The 19090-nt window shown below is 51.3% G+C and overlaps 6 protein-coding genes across 6 annotated transcripts; 4 read left to right on the plus strand and 2 right to left on the minus strand.

Annotated features, from left to right (window-relative positions):
• Nucleotides 1-1721: 1721 nt before the first annotated feature.
• Nucleotides 1722-5467, plus strand: PSV08DRAFT_215142 (uncharacterized protein; the record flags this gene model as incomplete). The annotated part of the gene is made up of 3 exons (XM_066092122.1): nt 1722-2261; nt 2373-3637; nt 3687-5467. The coding sequence occupies 3 exons, from the start codon at nt 1722-1724 to the stop codon at nt 5389-5391; spliced, it is 3510 nt and encodes a 1169-aa protein (XP_065949717.1). The 3' UTR covers nt 5392-5467.
• Nucleotides 5468-7371: 1904 nt separating this feature from the next.
• On the plus strand, nt 7372-7976 carry PSV08DRAFT_358672 (uncharacterized protein; the record flags this gene model as incomplete). The annotated part of the gene is made up of 2 exons (XM_066092965.1): nt 7372-7588; nt 7661-7976. The coding sequence occupies 2 exons, from the start codon at nt 7372-7374 to the stop codon at nt 7765-7767; spliced, it is 324 nt and encodes a 107-aa protein (XP_065949718.1). The 3' UTR covers nt 7768-7976.
• A 1463-nt stretch (nt 7977-9439) lies between these two features.
• On the plus strand, nt 9440-11722 carry PSV08DRAFT_398604 (uncharacterized protein). Its single transcript, XM_066093562.1, has 2 exons — nt 9440-9719; nt 9806-11722. The coding sequence occupies exons 1-2, from the start codon at nt 9589-9591 to the stop codon at nt 11220-11222; spliced, it is 1548 nt and encodes a 515-aa protein (XP_065949719.1). The 5' UTR covers nt 9440-9588; the 3' UTR covers nt 11223-11722.
• PSV08DRAFT_263126 (ATPase, V1/A1 complex, subunit E) lies at nt 11336-12511 on the minus strand. The gene is made up of 3 exons (XM_014229484.2): nt 12449-12511; nt 11854-12362; nt 11336-11800 (listed from the first exon to the last, which is right to left on the minus strand). The coding sequence occupies exons 1-3, from the start codon at nt 12479-12481 to the stop codon at nt 11650-11652; spliced, it is 693 nt and encodes a 230-aa protein (XP_014084959.1). The 5' UTR covers nt 12482-12511; the 3' UTR covers nt 11336-11649.
• Nucleotides 12512-13033: 522 nt separating this feature from the next.
• On the plus strand, nt 13034-15274 carry PSV08DRAFT_358675 (magnesium transporter NIPA-domain-containing protein). Its single transcript, XM_014229483.1, has 3 exons — nt 13034-13158; nt 13213-13350; nt 13404-15274. The coding sequence occupies exons 1-3, from the start codon at nt 13126-13128 to the stop codon at nt 14970-14972; spliced, it is 1740 nt and encodes a 579-aa protein (XP_014084958.1). The 5' UTR covers nt 13034-13125; the 3' UTR covers nt 14973-15274.
• A 1976-nt stretch (nt 15275-17250) lies between these two features.
• Nucleotides 17251-18985, minus strand: PSV08DRAFT_215150 (uncharacterized protein). Its single transcript, XM_014229482.1, has 4 exons — nt 18442-18985; nt 17982-18392; nt 17560-17932; nt 17251-17497 (listed from the first exon to the last, which is right to left on the minus strand). Exons 1-4 carry the CDS (start codon nt 18978-18980, stop codon nt 17351-17353), a joined length of 1470 nt encoding a protein of 489 aa, XP_014084957.1. The 5' UTR covers nt 18981-18985; the 3' UTR covers nt 17251-17350.
• Nucleotides 18986-19090: the final 105 nt, after the last annotated feature.

A 19090-nucleotide genomic window follows, 5' to 3' on the forward strand; every position in this document is an offset into this window, starting at 1 on the left:
TGGAGGAGGTGGGTGAAGGGCCCGTCGCGTGGTTGGTAAGGGAATCAATGGTACGCGGCTAACTAAGAAAGGGTTGACCCGAAGCTATCGCGAAGCGACCGCGCACCTCCAGATGACGTGGGTGGGGGAGTGGGCGAAGGATATAGATATTGTCGAGGACGGCGATGGAGATGGCAGGGGGCCCTGCAGGGCAGTTTGAGATGGTAAAGTAGGCAGGCCAGCGCCTGGACGAGTGAATTGGACTCAACAGCCAACTCGCCCGGGCGGTCAACACGCAGAAGGAATTGACGATCGCCATGGTGCACGGGCCACTGTCAGGAACAGCAGGAACAGGCGGAGGGGCGGCGGCCAATCAGAGCCGCTCGCTTAGTACCCCCGATGATGTGGGCCCTGCCCCTCGAACCTTGGACCTTGACCATCACACAACCGCATGCGCTCCGTTTCAGCCACTCTGATATTCGCGGGGCTGGCCTATCTTCTGCCCTCCATGGACATCGACAAACTCTGTGCACCGACGTGCACGATACCCTCGACGATGGCACGTCTGGACGCCCTGTAAACACACACCACAGCCACCACACACGCGTCTGCCCTCGGTGCCATCTGGCGATTGGCCTCGCTGTGGGCATGCGCCTACTAAGAGTCCATGCACCACAGCGCACGACGTGGCAGAACAAAATACAAACACGCTCCTCTCCAGGATCCACGCTGCGCACCAATGACACCGGCACTGTATTCGATTGCGACATCTGCTGGCGCTACATGCGTGCCCCGTGCAGGCGCGGAGATGACCACGGTAAACAATAGCATAGTATAGTAAAAACCACGAGCATGAAATGGCAAGCAAGGATGGCTGGCGAAGAGAAGAGCACGCATAGTGAGCCATCTCTGCAGACCGACAAGTCATCTCAGCTCCCTCTCCACAATCTCTCCGAGAGGCCCCCCTTCTTTGCATCTCCACCGATGCGTTAGCCAGCCAATCTCCATGTCTTCGTATTTGTGTCTAGGCCCTGGGCATGGGTGCTGGATAAGCGGCCGTCAGGATTTATACCTCACCTCTGTCAGCACAGCAGTGCATACACATGTACATACACACACATACAACACCCAGCTCACAAGCCTACCAGCGGGTCCCATACGGTGACAGCGATTGCTCATCTTACTCGGGACGCCAAGCCATACCACTGCTTCAGCCCGTTGTTCTACTCACCATGATTTCCTCCCTACATGTGTCTTGTTTGCATAATGTAATCACATGTTTCGCCATATGTCTGCCTCAGGTTGCTGCGATCAATGCAGTCTCTGTAAAACTCTTTGACATGATTCGCACGCACCATACCTTCTGCACCTGCAATCTACCTTTCACTTATTCCAGTCCGAGTTTCCATGCTAAGTAGACTGGCTGGTTACGTCATCTGTGCAGCACGTTTTGACACGAATTCCAGCACTGCAGCTACCGACAAATATTCACTCTCCGTGGACATCAATGTTACAGACCGAGTAGTCGGTTTCAAGTTTCTGCGACTTTATATTGTGACTAGGGTGCAGCGGTACCGTAGGGCGGGTGCAGCCGCATGTCTTGGCTTGGACCCTTGTTCAGACAATGAAGAAAGTTGACGAAATTGCCATCATACCCAGCCCAGTGCTCAACCCTCGCTCAAAGGCCATCAATTCCTGTGGCCTCCTCTCTCTTCATATCCGGGAGTGCCTTCGACGTCCGGATGTACGTGATTCGGTCAGCACTGCGAGCGTCCACGAAAAGACCTCCAGCGCGCTTTATCCGCGGTCGACGCTACCCATCCATACCACGACTACGGCCTTTCCACACTGCGCGCCCCCTCGCGCAAGCAGCAAATCCCCCACAAGCTCCCAATGGCACACCCACAGATCAGCACGGCGTTGATCCAGCGGACAGAGCCAAGGCATCAACCGCCACAGAAGACCCAGCAGACGGCACGGTAGCCGTAGAAGATCCCGACATACTAGCACAAAAACTTCAGCGGTCACGAGAGACATCGCGCAGGTACTCTGCTGCCCTGCGACGCCAACAGCGAGGCAAAAAGACTCAGGGGCTGCCGCCCGTGCACATACCAGACTGGTTCCTAAGGAGGAGGGTAATACGGCGGGAGGACCTACCTGGAGACCCACAACCACCTGTGGTTCTCTCTGTCTCAGTCACACACGCTGAATCCGGAGAGCAGGCTGCATGCGCACTACCTGCTCAGCCCGAATCAGACCCAGCCCAGGTCCTCTCGCGATTGGTACGTGGCCTGTGGAGTCGGCGGTTGGACGACAATGAGAAGCATAGGGTCGAAAAGTACCTCGAGGAAACATTAGCACCGAGGGATCCGGCAGAAAATACAGCGTCACAGTCAAAGAATGATGAGGCAGTGGCAAGTACAGAAGCTGGACGTCCCGGCGACGTACCTGCTGCCGCAATCACAGACGACGGCGCTTTCACCGAAGCCTGGGCAAAGCTGAACAAGCTACAAAACGACCCCGACATGGACCCTCGCAAGAAGATTGAAGCCATGAGAAAACAAAGTGCCAAACTTGAGATAGCTGCGAGGAAACGAGAGGTCGCCAGGACCAGGCAGATGGGCACTTCCAAGCATTTATCCTCCTTAGTAGTTGCCGAAATTCGCGCCACTATGGCTGCATCTCTCTCTGCATTACAGCCAGCCGCCAGCGACTCTTTCCCTGCTGCCAAGACCAATCTAATCCTTCATTCACCTGCGCCTGAGCATGAGGCATCCATCGATGCATGTGTCTTGTCTTGGGCTGTTGAAACGGGCGCTGACGTCGTCTTGTTAAATGCTCAAGATCTTGCCCAGCTCGCCGCCGACTACTTAGGCGAAGGAGCAGAGCCATCTCCACATTCGATCAGGGCGTTGGGTTATGAAACTTATCGGCTAAATGCAGACACAAACGGCTTCGTGGCAGACGTGCAGGAAGCCGGTGCCGAAGACGAAGCAGAGTGGTCACAAGCTTCGTCTATTGAACAGTCGGATCCTAACGCAATGCGTCCTCGTGCTATACCGCTCTCCATCATTGCCCTTACACCAGCTTTGCGTGCCATGGCTCAGAATCTACAAGGCCTGCAACTTGGCTCGGGAAATCCATTTGGATCATCTACTGCTGCTTCAAACGAAGATTCTGGACGTAATCAGAATCACGCTGAGATGCAGTTGGAGGATCTCAAGCTGGCTGCTCTTCTGGAAGCTTTGATTGATGCAAACCACATCAAGCAAAGTCGAGGTATCACCGGCAATGAGGCTCTTCACCGTGTCCGCCCTGCTGATCAACAACAAAAATCGTCCAAAAGCCCAGCATTCTTTGACTATTCCTTGGGCCAGGAAAGCGCCGAGCTTGATCTAAACTCAACATTACCAGCTGGTGCCAGATCAAACATCAACTTAGCAGTCAAGATTGGCCAGACCTCGGAAAAGCTCAATGTTCCAGCAAAGCCCAAGATCATACTTGTAAAGGACTTTAAGGAGCTGAATGCCACTCACTATGGCGGTCGTATTATTCAGCGACTTGAGGAAATCGTTCGCAAGCGACGGATTGCTGGCGAGAGCATCATGATTGTGGGAAGTACTTGTTCACGCGACCTTACGCCCGAACTGAACGCCAGGTGAGGAAATTGATTTTTTTATCTCGACAATGAAGCTAACAGACCACAGCGGCGTCCGTGGTCTTCAGAATGAGGGCGAAAGTAGTTTCTATAGAACCATTGTCGTGGCAGCAGAATCCGGTAGTACCACGCCAAATTTCGACGAGGCCATTACATCTCTCGGGACCAGTATAGCGTCCTCGGCAGACATTTCGCCATACGAAAGGAGCAAATTCCGAAACATCAACCTGCATCACATCCGAGACATGCTTCGGTCTTTGGATCCGTCTGCCGCTGCTGGCATCTCTGACATGGATCAGAGCATGTCGAGCTTCCGCAGCTGGGCACCAATATTTTTGGAATCGCACTTCAATCGGGTGCTGACTTATGATGAAGTGCACAGAGTAGCCCTAACAGCTCTGGGTTTGCTAGTTTCGAGTCCGGCACAGAAGTCTGGGAATACACAAAGCCAGTTGAGCTGGGCACACGTAGCCCTAGCCATAGGCTTGCTGAAATCCAGTGACACTGTCAAGTATACTTTTTTCGAGAAAGTGGCCGAGATATCCAAGCGATCCAAGAGTACGCTGAATAGTATGGAAGCAAAGATTGAGCCTGACCCCGCACGGAAACGTGTGGATGAAAGGGCTATGCAGCGTCAAAACAATCTACAAAAAATAGCGGCTACTGCCAACAAGCATGAGAAGCGACTCATGCTTGGCATTGCAGACCCCGATCAAATCAAGACGACATTCGAGCAGGTTCACGTACCAACAGAGACTGTAGACTCGATACGCACAATTACTTCTTTGTCGTTGCTCCGGCCTGAAGCATTCAGCTATGGTATCCTAGCGACCGAGAAGATTTCGGGTGCGCTGCTGTACGGACCTCCAGGTACTGGCAAGACACTTCTTGCCAAAGCAGTAGCAAAGGAGAGTGGCAGCTCGGTACTTGAAGTGTCTGGGAGTCAGATCATGGACAAGTATGTTGGCGAGGGCGAGAAGAACGTTGCCGCCATCTTCTCGTTAGCCCGCAAACTGTCGCCATGCATTGTGTTCCTCGACGAAGCAGACGCTGTATTCGCATCAAGAGATGCAATGCGCGAACGGGCGTCCCACCGCGATGTTCTCAATCAATTCCTGAAGGAATGGGATGGCCTCAACGATCTCTCCGTGTTCGTCATGGTAGCTACAAATCGGCCTTTTGACCTTGATGACGCCGTCATTCGTCGTCTGCCTCGCCGCCTACTCGTCGATCTGCCTACGCAAGCCGACCGCAAAGAAATTCTGCGCATCCATCTCAGGGGCGAGCAACTAGATGAGTCTGTCGATTTGGACGACATTGCAAAGCGCACACCTTTCTATAGTGGAAGCGACCTCAAAAACATTGCCGTCTCAGCAGCTCTCGCCTGTGTCAAAGAAGAAAACGAACAAGCTGCCCTGGCTGTCACAAAAGCCGCTTCAACACAGAGCGACAGCGCAGAGTCTGAATCCAGCAAGACAGACTCTGCAGCCACCTCGTCGTCATCATCTAAGCCCCCACATCTCGTCCGCGGCCAAGACTATGTTTTCCCTGAAAAACGCACACTGCATGCCCGCCACTTTGATAAAGCGCTGCAGGAAATCAGCGCCAGTATCAGCGAGGACATGAGCAGTCTGAATGCGATCAAGAAGTTTGATGAGCAGTATGGTGATCGCAAGGGCAATAAGCGGAGGAAGGACTTTGGATTCGGTATGGCGATTGAGCGGAACGAGAGTGCTGCTAGGGTGAGGGTGTAGAGCCTTTCTTTGGCCTCGGGGAAAGTACAGGTAGAGGGATAAAGGGAGATGGAGTGTTTGATGTGACCGGATATGAACTGTATGAGTATGGATATGAGTATGTGGGGAGGTTGGGACAATGTAGTGTACATGGGGAAATACTAGTATTCTGGTATCGTACACGGTTACTTGTTAAATCTTTTCTGTATAGACTGAATCTGTAATTTACCAGGCGAAACATTATACTACTATAAACTACTTTATACCGCTGATGTATTACGCATCTTACTCTACCCTTACCCCCAAAATACCCCACCCAATCACAACCGCTCCCCCGTTTCATCTATTCATAGCACCCGCCCCCCACAACACCCCCAAAAAAACGTCATACTATCCTACGTACTATTCTCTTTACTCCTCGCTTCGCAACCGACACTCGCCACTCTACCTCCCTTCTAGCACCGCCACACACACACAATCGCCGTTCGTGCCCCACTTCTCCCGCCTCGGAAACCTGCTTACCCGATCGCATCTCTCCTATCCGGACTACTCTACTACGTAACCACCTTCACGTGCAAACCTGCCCCATATGCCCAATTAGATAACTTCGCGTAACATTAGGTACTAAGTTAAACCAAGTTTGCGATTTGCGGGAAACGGAACGGAACTGGGGTGGGTTGGGGCGCCTCCGTGTGCCTGGGTGGGCGCCGCTCCTGCGTTATAATGGTGTTTTCTAACAGCGAAATGCCTTGATGGGTAGAAGTGTATGTAACAGGCTCTGTGAATCAGCGGATGGGGGGGTCGCAATGTGTTCTGCGGGTTGATGAGAGGAGAGAATTTTCTTGGGTGTAAAGTAAATAGGGCTGGGCGGTGGGCTCAGCTGTGGGCTGAGAGCTGAGGGTTTGAACGGCTGACAGCTGCGGGATGGGCGCGCCGTGCAGAAGGCGGTATAGACGGCGGCTGAGAGAAGCTTGCAACGGCCGTTGTTGCTTAGCGTCGGGTGTTGCCGTAACGTCTATCCCGCAATCCGCTGCGTAAGGATAGAGGTTGTCTATCTTGACAGACCTTGGACTGCTGAGAGAGGCTAAGTTTCGTGATTATTGTTCTCTGACATGTGCGCCCGATGCTCTCCTACCATGGGACATGCGCCAAGGAGATGTTCCCTTCTTGTTACTTGTAGCATAGAATTATGATGGTGGAGTTATTACCTTTTCAAGTAGGAGGCTGGTCGTTGTTTTAGTAGGATAAGCGTGCATCAGACCGTCGCGTGCTTCAGCCCGTTGAGTCCGTTACTCTTCCCATGCAGCGTTGTCAACGTCGCATGTGACGGTACATCACGCCATGTATTTCAAGTTTAGAGTTGCATCTCGGTATTACTGAGATATTTGTAATGCCAAGGTCCCTACTTGTAGTCTTTGGATGCGCTGAAGCGCGATAAGAGTATTCTAACGATGCTTTCGGTTAGTCAACAACTGCGATTCCCGTGGTTATGTATGGGCCTAATATCATACAATGTTGAATCATTCAAGCGGACAGCTGGGTGGAGCTGTTAATTAGCACCAGAGGATTCTCGGATTGCAACTGCAGATGTAGATCCCATGAAAGTAACGTCGAACCACTGCTCGAGAAAAAGACTTTTGCGGCAGGTCCTAACGCTCATCTCTCGTAAAAACCCACTTTGGTCTCTGGACTAGCTCAAAGTACGTTGGATAAAATACAAGTGTCACGTTGCATACATCTTCAGTATGTAGCTGAACCCTCAGGAGACGCAGCATATCAGCACCATGCCTGTATCAGAGAAGACAAGTCTCACAAAACAGGAATGTGGTAGTGGGAAACAAAAGTTCTAGCAGACTCAATACGTTTGAGCTGAAAACCCAGCGAATATAAAGCTTCTCTCCATCTTCATCTGAACTGACAGACCATCATCCACTGCGACAGCATCTATCACTCCACCAAGTTCTATCTATTGCAGACTCCCAGTCTATTAACACCGGCATTATGAAGCTAAGCACATCTGTTCTTTCCATTACCGGCCTTCTCGCCGCTCACGCTGCCCCCGCCGTCGCCGGGAAATACGAGCAAGCAGTCTCCTTCGCAACCTTCAGCACCACAGGATGCAACGGCGGACAAACCGACTACCTCGTTCCCGATGGAGTATGTAGAGGCCTCCCAGGCAAAGGTCTCAGACTGTGGTGGAAGCAACCCGGATGTGAAAGTTTGTGATTTTTATTTATATCCTCTGTTTGAAAAAAAATCAGAGAATGGCGCTAACAAACATTGAAAATAGTTCGAGTTTTCACGGGAAACAACTGTGACGGTGATGCTGCAAACTTGGGTATCATTGATCGATGCTGGGATATTTCTTTCCGGTATTCTTACCAGGTCTACTGTTAGTTGGACAGCATAGAATTGGAGACAGGGTGGGGCATCGACCGAAATTCATCCACGAAAGCTTTTTCTGCGCTGAATATCGATGTTTTGCGATTCCGGTCTCCGTGGAATGATTATAGCAGAATGGTGTTGGCTCTATCATGTCTAACTCGTCGTCGCTCATTACATCATTGGGAAGTGGTAGAGGGGGTGGTTTGTTATCTTTGAGTTTTGTCACTCGTTTGGATACATGGGAAAAAGTTAGGAAATGCATGCATAGACTAAGCCCTTCATTACATCAAATTGCTGCCCTTGTGTGCGAATCATCAGTGATATGGACTGAGCCGGTACCAAGTCCTAAAACCACTGGCGGCCTTCCATTCGTGACAAAATGTCTCCAGACTCGTTTTGCCTAGCCATTCAGCGTTATTCCGACCCATCAATCGCTAGAATATGGAGAATTCAGTCAACCACAGTCTCCATATTCTAAACGCTACCACTCAGATCGCAGACTAACGCCTCATTAACGACGATTTCCGGCAGGTAGGGTTCATCAAGAGACTTGGGAAGCGTTTATTCTCTAGACTAAAATATCTGGCATACAATTCTTATGATGGGAAATGTAATAGAAACTGAGGTCATGCCTCCTCTAGAACGAAGTATTACGAATAATGGACCACATGTCTTGCTCAAGATCTTTCGTCTAGAATGCTATTCTTCCAGGTCATCTAGACTATCGGATATGGTTCTGATCGCCATTGACTTTGAGAACATCAACACCATTAAGACAGATAACACCAACTTTGGTGCGCATTGAGTTAACCGAGATAAAAGTCTAATACCTTCTACCTCAACTCGGCACCCGTTGTATCAGCATCTCTAATAACATTCGGATTTGAAAGTTGCACAGCATAGCAAAAGGGCCCGACAAAAAGACTTCACCACCACGTTCCATGTTACGACATTCGAGGTAGACAACACCCTTAACATTCATACAAGCTTCCTTACTACTACTATATTAGCAGCAAGGTATAAAGCATGCTGTTAATTCCAACAGCGCTCGCAACTAGAAATGCAGCCTCGAGTCTAAACCCATCAATCTGTAGTCGTTGGTAGCTCAATCTTAGCGTTAGAAAGCTACTACTACTAATGTCAAGCTAGAATAGCTAGCTAACGCGGCTATGTGCACCGCTATCCAAATTTACTCAATCAGGCTTAGCTCCTCCGCCCCAATTGCCACCCCCGCTCCACTACGAATATCTCTTCGTCCCACCAGGTAGTCAATATAATAGCCAGGGATGTTTCGGTATAGCAATGGATTTCCAACGGGTCATGTGTTCCATCGAATAATCTAGACAAGACCTTTTGCTGCCGAACTCTGCAGGTAGCGGGTTATATTATGTGGAGAGGAAGGATGGTGGGCGGGTGGCGTTGTGGCGGAGAGAGGGGGCCGATCAAGCTTGGGGGGCTGTGTTAGGCAAGTTTACGTGAGTATGAAGCCATGTTTCGCCACAGCCTTGATGTGTTGGGACGAATCGCATCAGTGTGTGCCTGGGGGAGGAGGCTGGCGGGGAGCTTGTTAGGCCTAAAAAAAGAAAGATGGGTATGAGGAGAGATGGGGCTTGGGGGGGTTTGAAATAGTTGTTGGGGTACGCATACGCAACATGCTTTTCTGGTCTTCTTTTTTTTCCTGTTCGACTTGAATGATTTGAAACATATATGCTTTTACACAGGGTTGAGTTGAACAAAGTATTGGTTATGAAGCATTAGTCGGGAATTTCTCTTTTCTTCTTATTTCTTTTCCTTTTTTTTCGTGTGCGATACGACATTCGCTACATCACATACATGCGCTCGCTACGAAGATGGTTCTATCCTCTTCTTGTTGTTGGAAACACAGTCGTTGATGGAGCCGTGATGCCAGCGCCGCCTGACATCACGGCTGCACCACGATTGCAAGGGAGACAGGATATTGATGCGTAAGAACACTCCCTATTCCTCTCCCACGCACACACATTAAAATTTCCATAGATTCATGGAAATGGTTTGCTAACAGGACGAGTAGTATCGAATTTGTCAACATCCTCATCACCGCGCTCCCCCAATCACTCCGCCAAGTCGCTGCTACAAACGTGCCTGCTGTATCGAGTATACTCTGGACTGAGTTCCTGGACAATAATCGACCGCAGTGGTTTCGAGAGTTGCCGGTCGAGGTGCAGAGGTACCTTATTGATGTGTTTGGGCCTGTGACGGCGGCGCCACCGGAAAGTGGGAGTGTGCCGACCAGTGTACCGGCTTCTGTGACCAGGACGGAGCAGAGTGTGGTTACGCAGACGGAGGGATGGGTGACGAGTACGACTGCAACAGCGTCTACATCGTCTAGGCTGGAGAGTGAGAGTGGAGGAAGTACAACTGCAGTATCGAGCCAGACTACGACTCGACCATCCTCGTCTTCGTCTGAGCCGTCATCCTCATCGACTTCGACTTCTCCTACCGCCAGCTCATCTTTCTCCTCCTCATCAACACCCACAATCTCCACTTCGTCTCCCTCCTCCGCAACCCCAACCAGCACACCCTCCGAACCCCCTGCTCCACCCACCACCTCCTCCGGCCTCACCTCCCGCCAAAAGCTCGCACTCGGTCTCGCCCTCCCTCTAGGCTTCCTCTCCATCTCCCTCCTCCTCCTCTCTTTCTTCCTCCTCCGCCGCCACCGCAAGAGAACACTCGAAGGAAGTCAACCCCCCTCCTCACCCGGCTTCATCCCGCGCTTCTCCTTCCAACAAGGTCCCTCGGACAGCGCCACCTTGCCACTAACCCATCATTACACGCGGGGTACCGAAGACTACCCCTGGGACGACCCATCAGACATGTATGACAACTATCCTGAAACTCCCGCAATGGTTGGGAGGGAAGATACACATACGCCCATGGTGGCGCCGGCGCTGTGTCACAGCCACTCTTCGAATCGGGCAAGAGGGAGGAGGATTAGCGGGTCGAGTTTGCATTCTGTGGCTGAGATGAGGGAGCCCGGGGAGGGTGTTGGAGCGGCTGAGGTAGAATCGCCGGTGCTGGGGCGGTATGCGCATCGGAAACGGAGTTTTGGCGGTGGAAATAGAGAGGTGGGGAGGAGGAGTAGTATACCGCGGAAACCCGTCCCCACACCGAGTCTGATGGAGGAGGTGTCAGTAAACGATGCGAGGGATGCATCGGTTCACCGCCCTACACTGGCGGTTCCCAACGCGGCAGCGCAGTATAGTGGGACGGGAAGTAGTTCGTCTGGTTTCGCGGTGTCGAGCTTTTCTTCGATGTCGTTGGACGCGTATTTGGAGGATTATGGGCCAGAGTATTATTATACGGGTGGAGGGTACGGCGGATACTATGAGCAAAAGCAGGATGAAGAGGAGAATGTGGGGTTGAGGCAAGGGGTGAAAGTTGAGAGGGGATGGAATGGCGAGACGACAGATTGGCCGTTGAGGAATTGATATCGCGGACATCTTCGCGACTGAGGCTTTGGTACAGTATTTCTGGGCGGCGACCAGTACTTATGCGACTTGATGATGGACGTACATATACCCTTTTTCTTTTCTGCATGTATACGATTTAACGACATAGTTCAATTGCTTGTAACAGTAATCAAATAAATAGTAAGCAATGTCCAGAGACGATGCTCCGAACTACCGCATATACGGTAAATGTGCAAAGTTGACTCGCTATATCTTGCTTGGAGTAATGTACAGAATACCTCTTCCTCTCTTTCTCCACATGTGTAGAGTTTACTCGGCAAAAGTCACTTGTGTGCCAAGCGCATGGTACAAACGCACATGTTCCCTGTATTCCGACATTATATGTGTGAGGAAATGCCATGGTCATGATGATTAAAATCCCCCGGGTCGCCGTGCAAAAAGGAACTTAGTCGTGGAACTTTCTGTTCTCGTTCTCGCCAAAGAGCGTGACCCTGATAGATGGAAGTGCCTGGGATTCGAGTAGCTTGAGTCGTTCTTGGAAGGTGTTGTTGATGTCGATCTTGCCGTTTGTACCGACAATAATGGCACCGCCAGCACTGTTTCGACAGAGTTAGTCATAAACCCGGATGAATTGGACATGTCAACTTACGATCCCTCGGGCAGCGGGTCGCTCTCGTCAATGGTAATGGCAACGTCCTTGCTCAGGTTCTTCTTGAACTCGGTCTGAGCCTCTTCGATGGCCTTCTTGGTCAGATCAATGTCTGCCTTGCGCACCTTGACCTGCAACTTGTCCTCGTTCAGGGCATATGCGCCCTCGAGAATAAGGTTCTTGAGGATAGACTGGTACTTGGTCTTATCCTTGGAAATATCCGCCAGCTTCTTCTCGGCGTCCTCGAACAATCGGTTGAGCAGCTCCTGGCGGGCGGACAGAATGCGTAATCGGCTCTTGTTGGAGACGGTGGAGCGGGTGATTTGCTGCGACATGCTGGCCTGCTTGAACTTCTTCTCGTACGAGGCGTCGATGGAGGCCTGCTCCTGGCGCACTAGCTTGGACTTTTCAATGGCGAACTCCTCGTCGGCCTTGAGACGAATCTCATTCGCCTTTTCCATGGCCTCCTGACGGATAAAGGCCGTCATCTTCTTGAGCTCGCCGGCGACCTGCCATGGGAGGCTTGTTAGCATGGAGTGGTGTTGACGTAGGTGGGGAGCTCTGGAGCTGCCTGGAGCTGCGGCGGGCATCATACCTGGTCGTCGGAGAGGGCGTGGACTTGCGACATGATGGCGACGGCGGTGGGGGGTTCGTCGGTGGTGGTGGAGGGGTACGTGGGCGTGGGATCTGGCGATGGAGTTGGAGTCGTCGGGCGGTATGGGCAGTGACGGAGCTTGGACAAGCTGCTCGAGGTGCATGCGCTGGGCCCACCAATTGGCGATAGCAGCCCCAGATGCTGCCCGCCCCCACTAGCCACACCACTAGCCACAACCGCCACACGCGTAGCCACAGCGCGTCTCCCACTGACTGTGACGCCGTCGCGCGTTCGATCCAGTCCCTTGTCGCGCCAGCACGCATTTCTTATATGTCACTTACTGCGCCTGTATCTTTTGCCCAGCTGTCGTTCGGTGCACACACACACACACACACACACGCCTCGTCGCGCCAGCTTCCTAACCCACTTCTCTACATACATCATCAGTCGGCTGACCCCTGCCACACCCACCGGCTAGCCCTCTACCCCCCAACTTCACCGACTCGACAGCGTCACGTTTCGCGACCACGTCCACGTCTACGCTGCCACCGCTAGCTGCGCTCTCCCACTCTCTTGTTGTTCTTCGTCCCCCATTCCTCGTCCTCCGCCCGCACAGCATGCGCCACTGCCTCAGGTAGCACAGGTGCAGTCACCGACAGCAGCCAACAGACACAGTCATGGTCGGAATGTCGCCAGGCGCGAGCGTTGCTGTGAGTCTTGCGCCAGAAATTTAGACCTGCTGACTAACTAACCCCTCTCCGTAGCTGGGAGTAATCGTCGGCCTGGCCTCGACCAGCATCCAGAGTGTCGGCCTTACACTCCAGCGCAAGTCGCATCTCCTCGAGGAAGAAAAAGACGACGATGACGAAAGACGGCCACCCTACAGGCGGCGGAGATGGCAGGCATGCATCCTCCTCGCGCACGCACACAAAACTACTTTGCTAACCCAGGATAGTTGGGCATGCTCATGTTCCTCGTGGCAAACATTGTCGGCAGCACCATCCAAATCACCACCCTCCCCCTCCCCGTCCTCTCCACTCTCCAGGCTTCCGGCCTCGTCTTCAACTCCATATGCGCCTCCATTATCCTGAGCGAGCCCTTCACGCGCTACTCACTCGCTGGCACTCTACTCGTCGCTGTCGGCGCATTGTTGATAGCCCTCTTCGGCGCCATTGCCGAGCCGTCACATAATCTGGACCAGTTGTTGGTTTTACTGGGACGAACCAACTTTCTCATTTGGATGAGCATGACGGGCGTTGCTGTGGTCATCTTGGTTACCGCCACCTGGGTCCTCAAGCGCATTTATCCCCGCACCACTCCCAGACTACGCCTGATACGAGGAATGGCCTTTGGATGCGTCAGTGGCATTCTCTCTGCGCATTCGCTACTTGTCGCCAAGAGCGCCGTTGAGCTGTTGGTCCGCACAATCGTGGATCGCCACAATGAGTTTAATCGTTGGCAGTCTTGGATGATCCTGATTGGCTTAGTTGCATTCGCCCTGACGCAGCTCTATTACATGCACTGCGGACTCAAGTTGTGTAGCACCAGTGTCCTCTATCCTTTGGTCTTTTGTGTCTATAACATCATTGCCATTGTAGATGGATTGATATACTTTGACCAGAGCGACCGGCTGTCAAGTCTCCACGCTGGATTGATCGCACTCGGTACAGTGGTCCTTCTTGCAGGCGTTGTCTGCTTGAGCTGGCGCCTCGAGGACAATGAGGAAGAACCAAGGTCGCCAATAGCGGTCAAGGTGGGCAGGATTCCCATGCCCAAGACGGTACTTCAACCTGGTATCGGCATATCGCATACTCATATTCTCGACGACCCGGCATCACCAATGCTCACCGACGAGGAAGCTGGAGGAGACCGTGGCTACTTCTCCGCGCACACCAAACGTAAATCTATCGACGAAACAACACCACTGCTAGCCCGAGCACCGGCTGGTCCTGCTCGGCCCCTGTCCAATCCCAAAAAGCGATTGTCACTGGATACTGCAGCCCTGCACGCAGCCCAGGCTAATCCACGTCCTCACAAGCCTTCACGAAGACGACGCTTGACTATTTCAGAGGAAACGCACGAAATATGGGATGAGCTCAACGACCGCGAGACTTTACCTTCACCTGCAATCCGATCTGTGGATCTTGATCATAGGCCAAGATCAGGCACGTTACAGCCACGACGAAACAAGGCGCAATCCGCCTGGCTCAACCAGATGCGCCGGAGATCTTGGTTTGAAGGCCTTACCCGGCAGACCAGAAGCGTATCTCAAGGGAAGAGACCGGCCGATCCTGCTTCGTCTTCGCCGTTACTCTATCATCCCGACCCAGATGATGGCGATTTATCAGATGCAGACTTGCCCGATGCGTCCCGAGCAAGAAGGAGTTGGGCATATACCTCGGAGAATAGAAGCCAAGATGCATTGAGCGATTGGTTCAAATTGAAATGGCTACGCAGTAAGTGGAAAGAGGAGGGTGGTGATGAACAGGATAGAAGTGGACAAGAAGATGGACGACAGTCATAATGGCCATTTCTTTTGTACAGTAAATACAATGATATCAGATTGAATTCCGTAATCATCTCTCGCCGAAACGAATGGCGTGTTTTAGGGGAAGGGATGTTCGGTATGTCTATGAAGACTAGACGAAGTCAATGCTTGCTTAGAAAGTATGTTTTTTTTAATTGTTTGTAATAGTTGTTTGAAAAGATTCGAGTTTGAAAGTGGCCAGTGCCTTGAGCGGATAATTGAATTAGCGAAACTATTCGAGACATTTCACTAGTGCTCAGATCCAGAGCCTTCTGTAGTGAAGTTTGATCCCTGCGTTTCAGACGTTTGTAGATGCATTTTGAGCAATGCTTTCCACAAACACTCAAACACTTAAACTCGCCATGCTTCGCCTCAACCTCCAACTCACCAGAAGACCACGTAAGCTTCAACGTTACAGAGAAAGACAGGCGAGGACACTGGTAGCGTCGGATCTTCCGGTTATATCTTGGCCAAGAAATTTCAGGCGTGTGCCACGTCGGCGATTCTCGTCGTAAGCATTACAACCTATGATCCCTGATCCCTCTTGGAGGCGTTGCTATTATTAAATCTCAATAATATACAACAGGCTTGAGAATTATATCAACACTACTGACCGAGCTGTTAGTATTATGACTTCCAATTCTGTTCTATGTGTTCACGAAGCTTTCTGGGAGTACCGGAAAGACATCTTTGATAACTTATACATTCTGTTTTTTCTAAACCAACACAGACTAATTCAAAACATCCTCAGCAGAAGAACGTGAGAAGGCTTTTTTCAAACAGTTACTACGGCAAGCAGACGCCTTCTGCCATACAAAATAAACAAATCTACGATTCAATATTCTGCCAACTACCACCCTTACATATCCTGTCGCATGGAGCTGACGGTAATATGTCCCAGATACGCTTACTGTGTAAGATAAACGTTCTAGAACTTCTCACCAATAACCACGGGACCCTTGCCTTCTCGGGTGGACCGAAATACTCGGAGAAAAAAAAGCAATACACGGCAAGAGAGAGAGGGAACGTAGATAAAGTCTAGTTGTAGAGTGGCATTGTAGAGAGATGCGACGTTTTTTTTTTCTTGTAGTACGTCGATCTACATGTAAAAGAATCTATTACTTCCACAAAAACAAGCTAAGCATTTTTTCAACCTGTTGTGAAGAGGACACTAGTTCGCACGCAGGCAGCCTTGATCTTTTTTTGAATAGCTGGTATTTCTATCCCAGTATCTTCGGTCTGCCAAGATACATCGATCCCCTTTCCTCCTGGGAAGAAAGTCGATTAGCACAGCCTACCTTGCGTCCTCGTAATCTCCCTCGGATACGTCTCCTCCCCTGCGCGAATACACCCCCTCTTCCGACATGTAATCCCTTGGTAGTCTTGGTATAGGCGCTACACTGTAAACTCTCTCATGTCACACAAGGTATCCTGCCTACACAAGATATCGCGTCCACTCCATCCCGCGCCGCGCTTAGCACAGCATCCAGCACATGCTGCCATCCGCAACGACGCAGAACGGTGACGCTTGGGAGTGGTTGGGCTCAGCCAGCCAACTAGTCTATCCTGACCTCTTCTACGCCTCACCTTCTTACACTCCGCGAGCACCATCATGTTTCATGTAACGACTAGTTCAAGGTGGGACCAGAGAAAAGGTCCACCCGTTTAGTGCCTCTTTTGCATGCGTAAGTAGTATGAAGAAGGCGGATAACGGCGCAGATTGCCGATTAGGTATCAGAATCCCTAGTGTTAAAAAAAAGCGGACATGGGCATCGGCAAGCATAGGAGCAAGTAGTATGTGCCGGGCGGACGGGTTTTGCTTTGATAGGGCGGGGAATTCGAGGCGAGGTGTTGGAAGGGGAGCAGCGCAGGAGGGGGGGTTGAGGGTAAGTTATGTGGAAGCGGGGAAACTTGGGCGAGGGGTATGTGCGTTGGTCGGATATTTTTTCTTCTCCTCCTATTGGGCCGGAATTGTAACTTTTGGGGTGGCGTTTGAGAGAACGCGTGAGGTGCTTCTTTTATTTCCTTTTCTGCTCTCCCGGGAACGGGGAACGGCTATGAGGGCTTCTCTTGGCTTAGTGCGGGTTGGGGGGGGACGCGTAAGATACTGCTTTCGTTGTTGGCAGGGGAGACAGGCAAGGATGTGGGGGGTTATCGTTGTACTAGGGGATTTTCAATTATACAAATGAAATTGTTAAGACCTGACGATCGCTACTTGATGTATAAGCCTTGCGGGTTCCGATTCATGGGGCTATTGGGACGGAGATTTTAAGTGTGGGTATGGGGGAGTTTTTTTTTCTCCGAGAAAATTATGGATATTTCGTTTTATATAGACAACGATGGTGGATATCAATTCAAGTTGAGCCTCCTGTCGCTTACAGCTCGCGACGAGGTGTTCCGTTGACCTTGGAGATCTTGAAGCCTCCAGGAGACTGGGTTTGGAACATGCCAACTGGATCGTACTTCTTTGCCGCCGCACGGATCTTGGCAACGTTATCAGCGCCGAAGCCAGCAAGTGGGTTCTGTTCATGCATGTTAGTCGAATGTTCCGAGTCATTATATCGGAAAGGGGGGTTCTATGTACCTGGTAGGAATCGGCATAGTTGAGGTACTGCCAGTCAACTGCGCCTCCCTGGCTAGCGGCAAACGTCTGGAATTCTTCGGTATATTTCCTCAGCAGCGCACGAGCAGCAACCTCGGTTTCAGCACCCTTGACAGCAATGTTGAACAAGAGCATGATTGAGTTTGCACCAATGTGCTCAATACCGAGAACGTTGCCACCTCGCTCCGCGCTGTGCTTTGCAAAGACAGTAGGAATGGCCTGGAACATGCACTGCGTGATGAAGTCTGGGTCAGAACTAGTGGCCTTCCACTCGTTGACAAACTTTTCGTGACCATCAACGATGTGCTTGAAGATCGTGGGGTTATTCTTGAAGTTCATGGTGAACCAGATATCGCTTGAAGCAGTCAGTACAGGCCCTTTTGTTAGTCAGTTTCTCAACGTACCGGTACCCAGCGGCTTGCTCAAGCTCGTCGGTGAGGCTCTTTTGGGTAGCCAGCCTCATGGTAGAGGACTGAGATGGGATAGCCAAAAACTTGTCGAATCCTGCAGGGGCTACATTGCCGGCTGTATCTTCATACGCAGCAAGAATAACAACATCTTTAACAGTGGGGAGGTAGCTCCAGAAGATGATGCTGGAGCCTTCAGGGTAGTTTTCGACATTGTCAACCCAAGCGGTGTAGGCGTCAATTTGCGCCTGAGTATAATTCTTCGAATACGACATGGTACCACCCCAGAGATTACCCTGCTTGAAGGTCTCCATGTCGAAGCGAGTGACGATACCAAAATTGGAAGATCCACCCTTGAGAGCAAGGAATAGGTCGGAGTTGGACGTGGCATTTGCATTTACAACTTCACTATGTCGGGTCAACACAAATATGAGATGTAGGGGCTAATTGCACTCACCCGCTGGAGAGAACAACCTCGAAGTTCTTAACTTGATCACAGCCCCAACCGCGCTGAGCAGTGAAGAAGGTGTTGCCTCCTCCAGTCAGGAATCCAGCAACACCGACAGTGCTGGCACGACCACCAGCAACAGTGACTCCATAGGGTTCAAGGGCTCCATAGACGCCTCCCCACCTGATGCCAGGCTGGATCTTTGCAAGGCTGTTGACCTCGTCATAGGTGGTCTGGTTCATGAGACCAAGGTCAATCGTTACTCCATTGTCGATATTGTTAGAGCCGGCCCAGGTGGTGTGACCACCGCTTCGAGTAGCAAAGGTGCATCCTGGGTCAGCACCCAAGACCTTGATGGCGGTAGCCACCTCTGCTGTAGAGACGGGCTGGACGATGCACTTTGGATGCAGCTGAGCACTGACAGACCAGTAGGAATCCGTCCGGTCCTTGTATTGCTGATCATCTTGCATGTAGATGTGAGTCAGGTTAGCAGTTCTCAGGGCTGCACACTGTTGGATAGCGTTAGTGGTACTTTGACTTTGACCCATGGTGACGGTAAGGTAGTAGAAAGGTGATTGAACTCACGCAAGTCGAAGGATCGGTGGCCATGGTTACTGAAACAGTTTTCTTTAGCCCCAAGGGCCGTGCAGCAGCAGCT

Source organism: Bipolaris maydis, assembly GCF_028858645.1.
Source record: "Bipolaris maydis strain C4 unplaced genomic scaffold PSV08scaffold_2, whole genome shotgun sequence".
In the NCBI taxonomy this organism is placed as follows: domain Eukaryota; kingdom Fungi; phylum Ascomycota; class Dothideomycetes; order Pleosporales; family Pleosporaceae; genus Bipolaris; species Bipolaris maydis.

Coding starts and splice junctions, on each gene's coding strand:
- PSV08DRAFT_263126 (XM_014229484.2), bottom strand. CDS start 12,481: ATGTCGCAAGTCCACGCCCTCTCCGACGACCAG. Junction 12,363..12,448: donor ACGCCCTCTCCGACGACCAG/GTATGATGCCCG, acceptor CTCCCATGGCAG/GTCGCCGGCGAGCTCAAGAA. Junction 11,801..11,853: donor GACCCGCTGCCCGAGGGATC/GTAAGTTGACAT, acceptor CTGTCGAAACAG/TGCTGGCGGTGCCATTATTG.
- PSV08DRAFT_358675 (XM_014229483.1), top strand. CDS start 13,126: ATGGTCGGAATGTCGCCAGGCGCGAGCGTTGCT. Junction 13,159..13,212: donor CGCCAGGCGCGAGCGTTGCT/GTGAGTCTTGCG, acceptor CCCTCTCCGTAG/CTGGGAGTAATCGTCGGCCT. Junction 13,351..13,403: donor ACAGGCGGCGGAGATGGCAG/GCATGCATCCTC, acceptor AACCCAGGATAG/TTGGGCATGCTCATGTTCCT.
- PSV08DRAFT_398604 (XM_066093562.1), top strand. CDS start 9,589: ATGCGCTCGCTACGAAGATGGTTCTATCCTCTTCTTGTTGTTGGAAAC. Junction 9,720..9,805: donor GGGAGACAGGATATTGATGC/GTAAGAACACTC, acceptor CAGGACGAGTAG/TATCGAATTTGTCAACATCC.
- PSV08DRAFT_215150 (XM_014229482.1), bottom strand. CDS start 18,980: ATGGGTCAAAGTCAAAGTACCACTAACGCTATCCAACAGTGTGCAGCC. Junction 18,393..18,441: donor GAGGTTGTTCTCTCCAGCGG/GTGAGTGCAATT, acceptor GACCCGACATAG/TGAAGTTGTAAATGCAAATG. Junction 17,933..17,981: donor GAGCAAGCCGCTGGGTACCG/GTACGTTGAGAA, acceptor GACTGCTTCAAG/CGATATCTGGTTCACCATGA.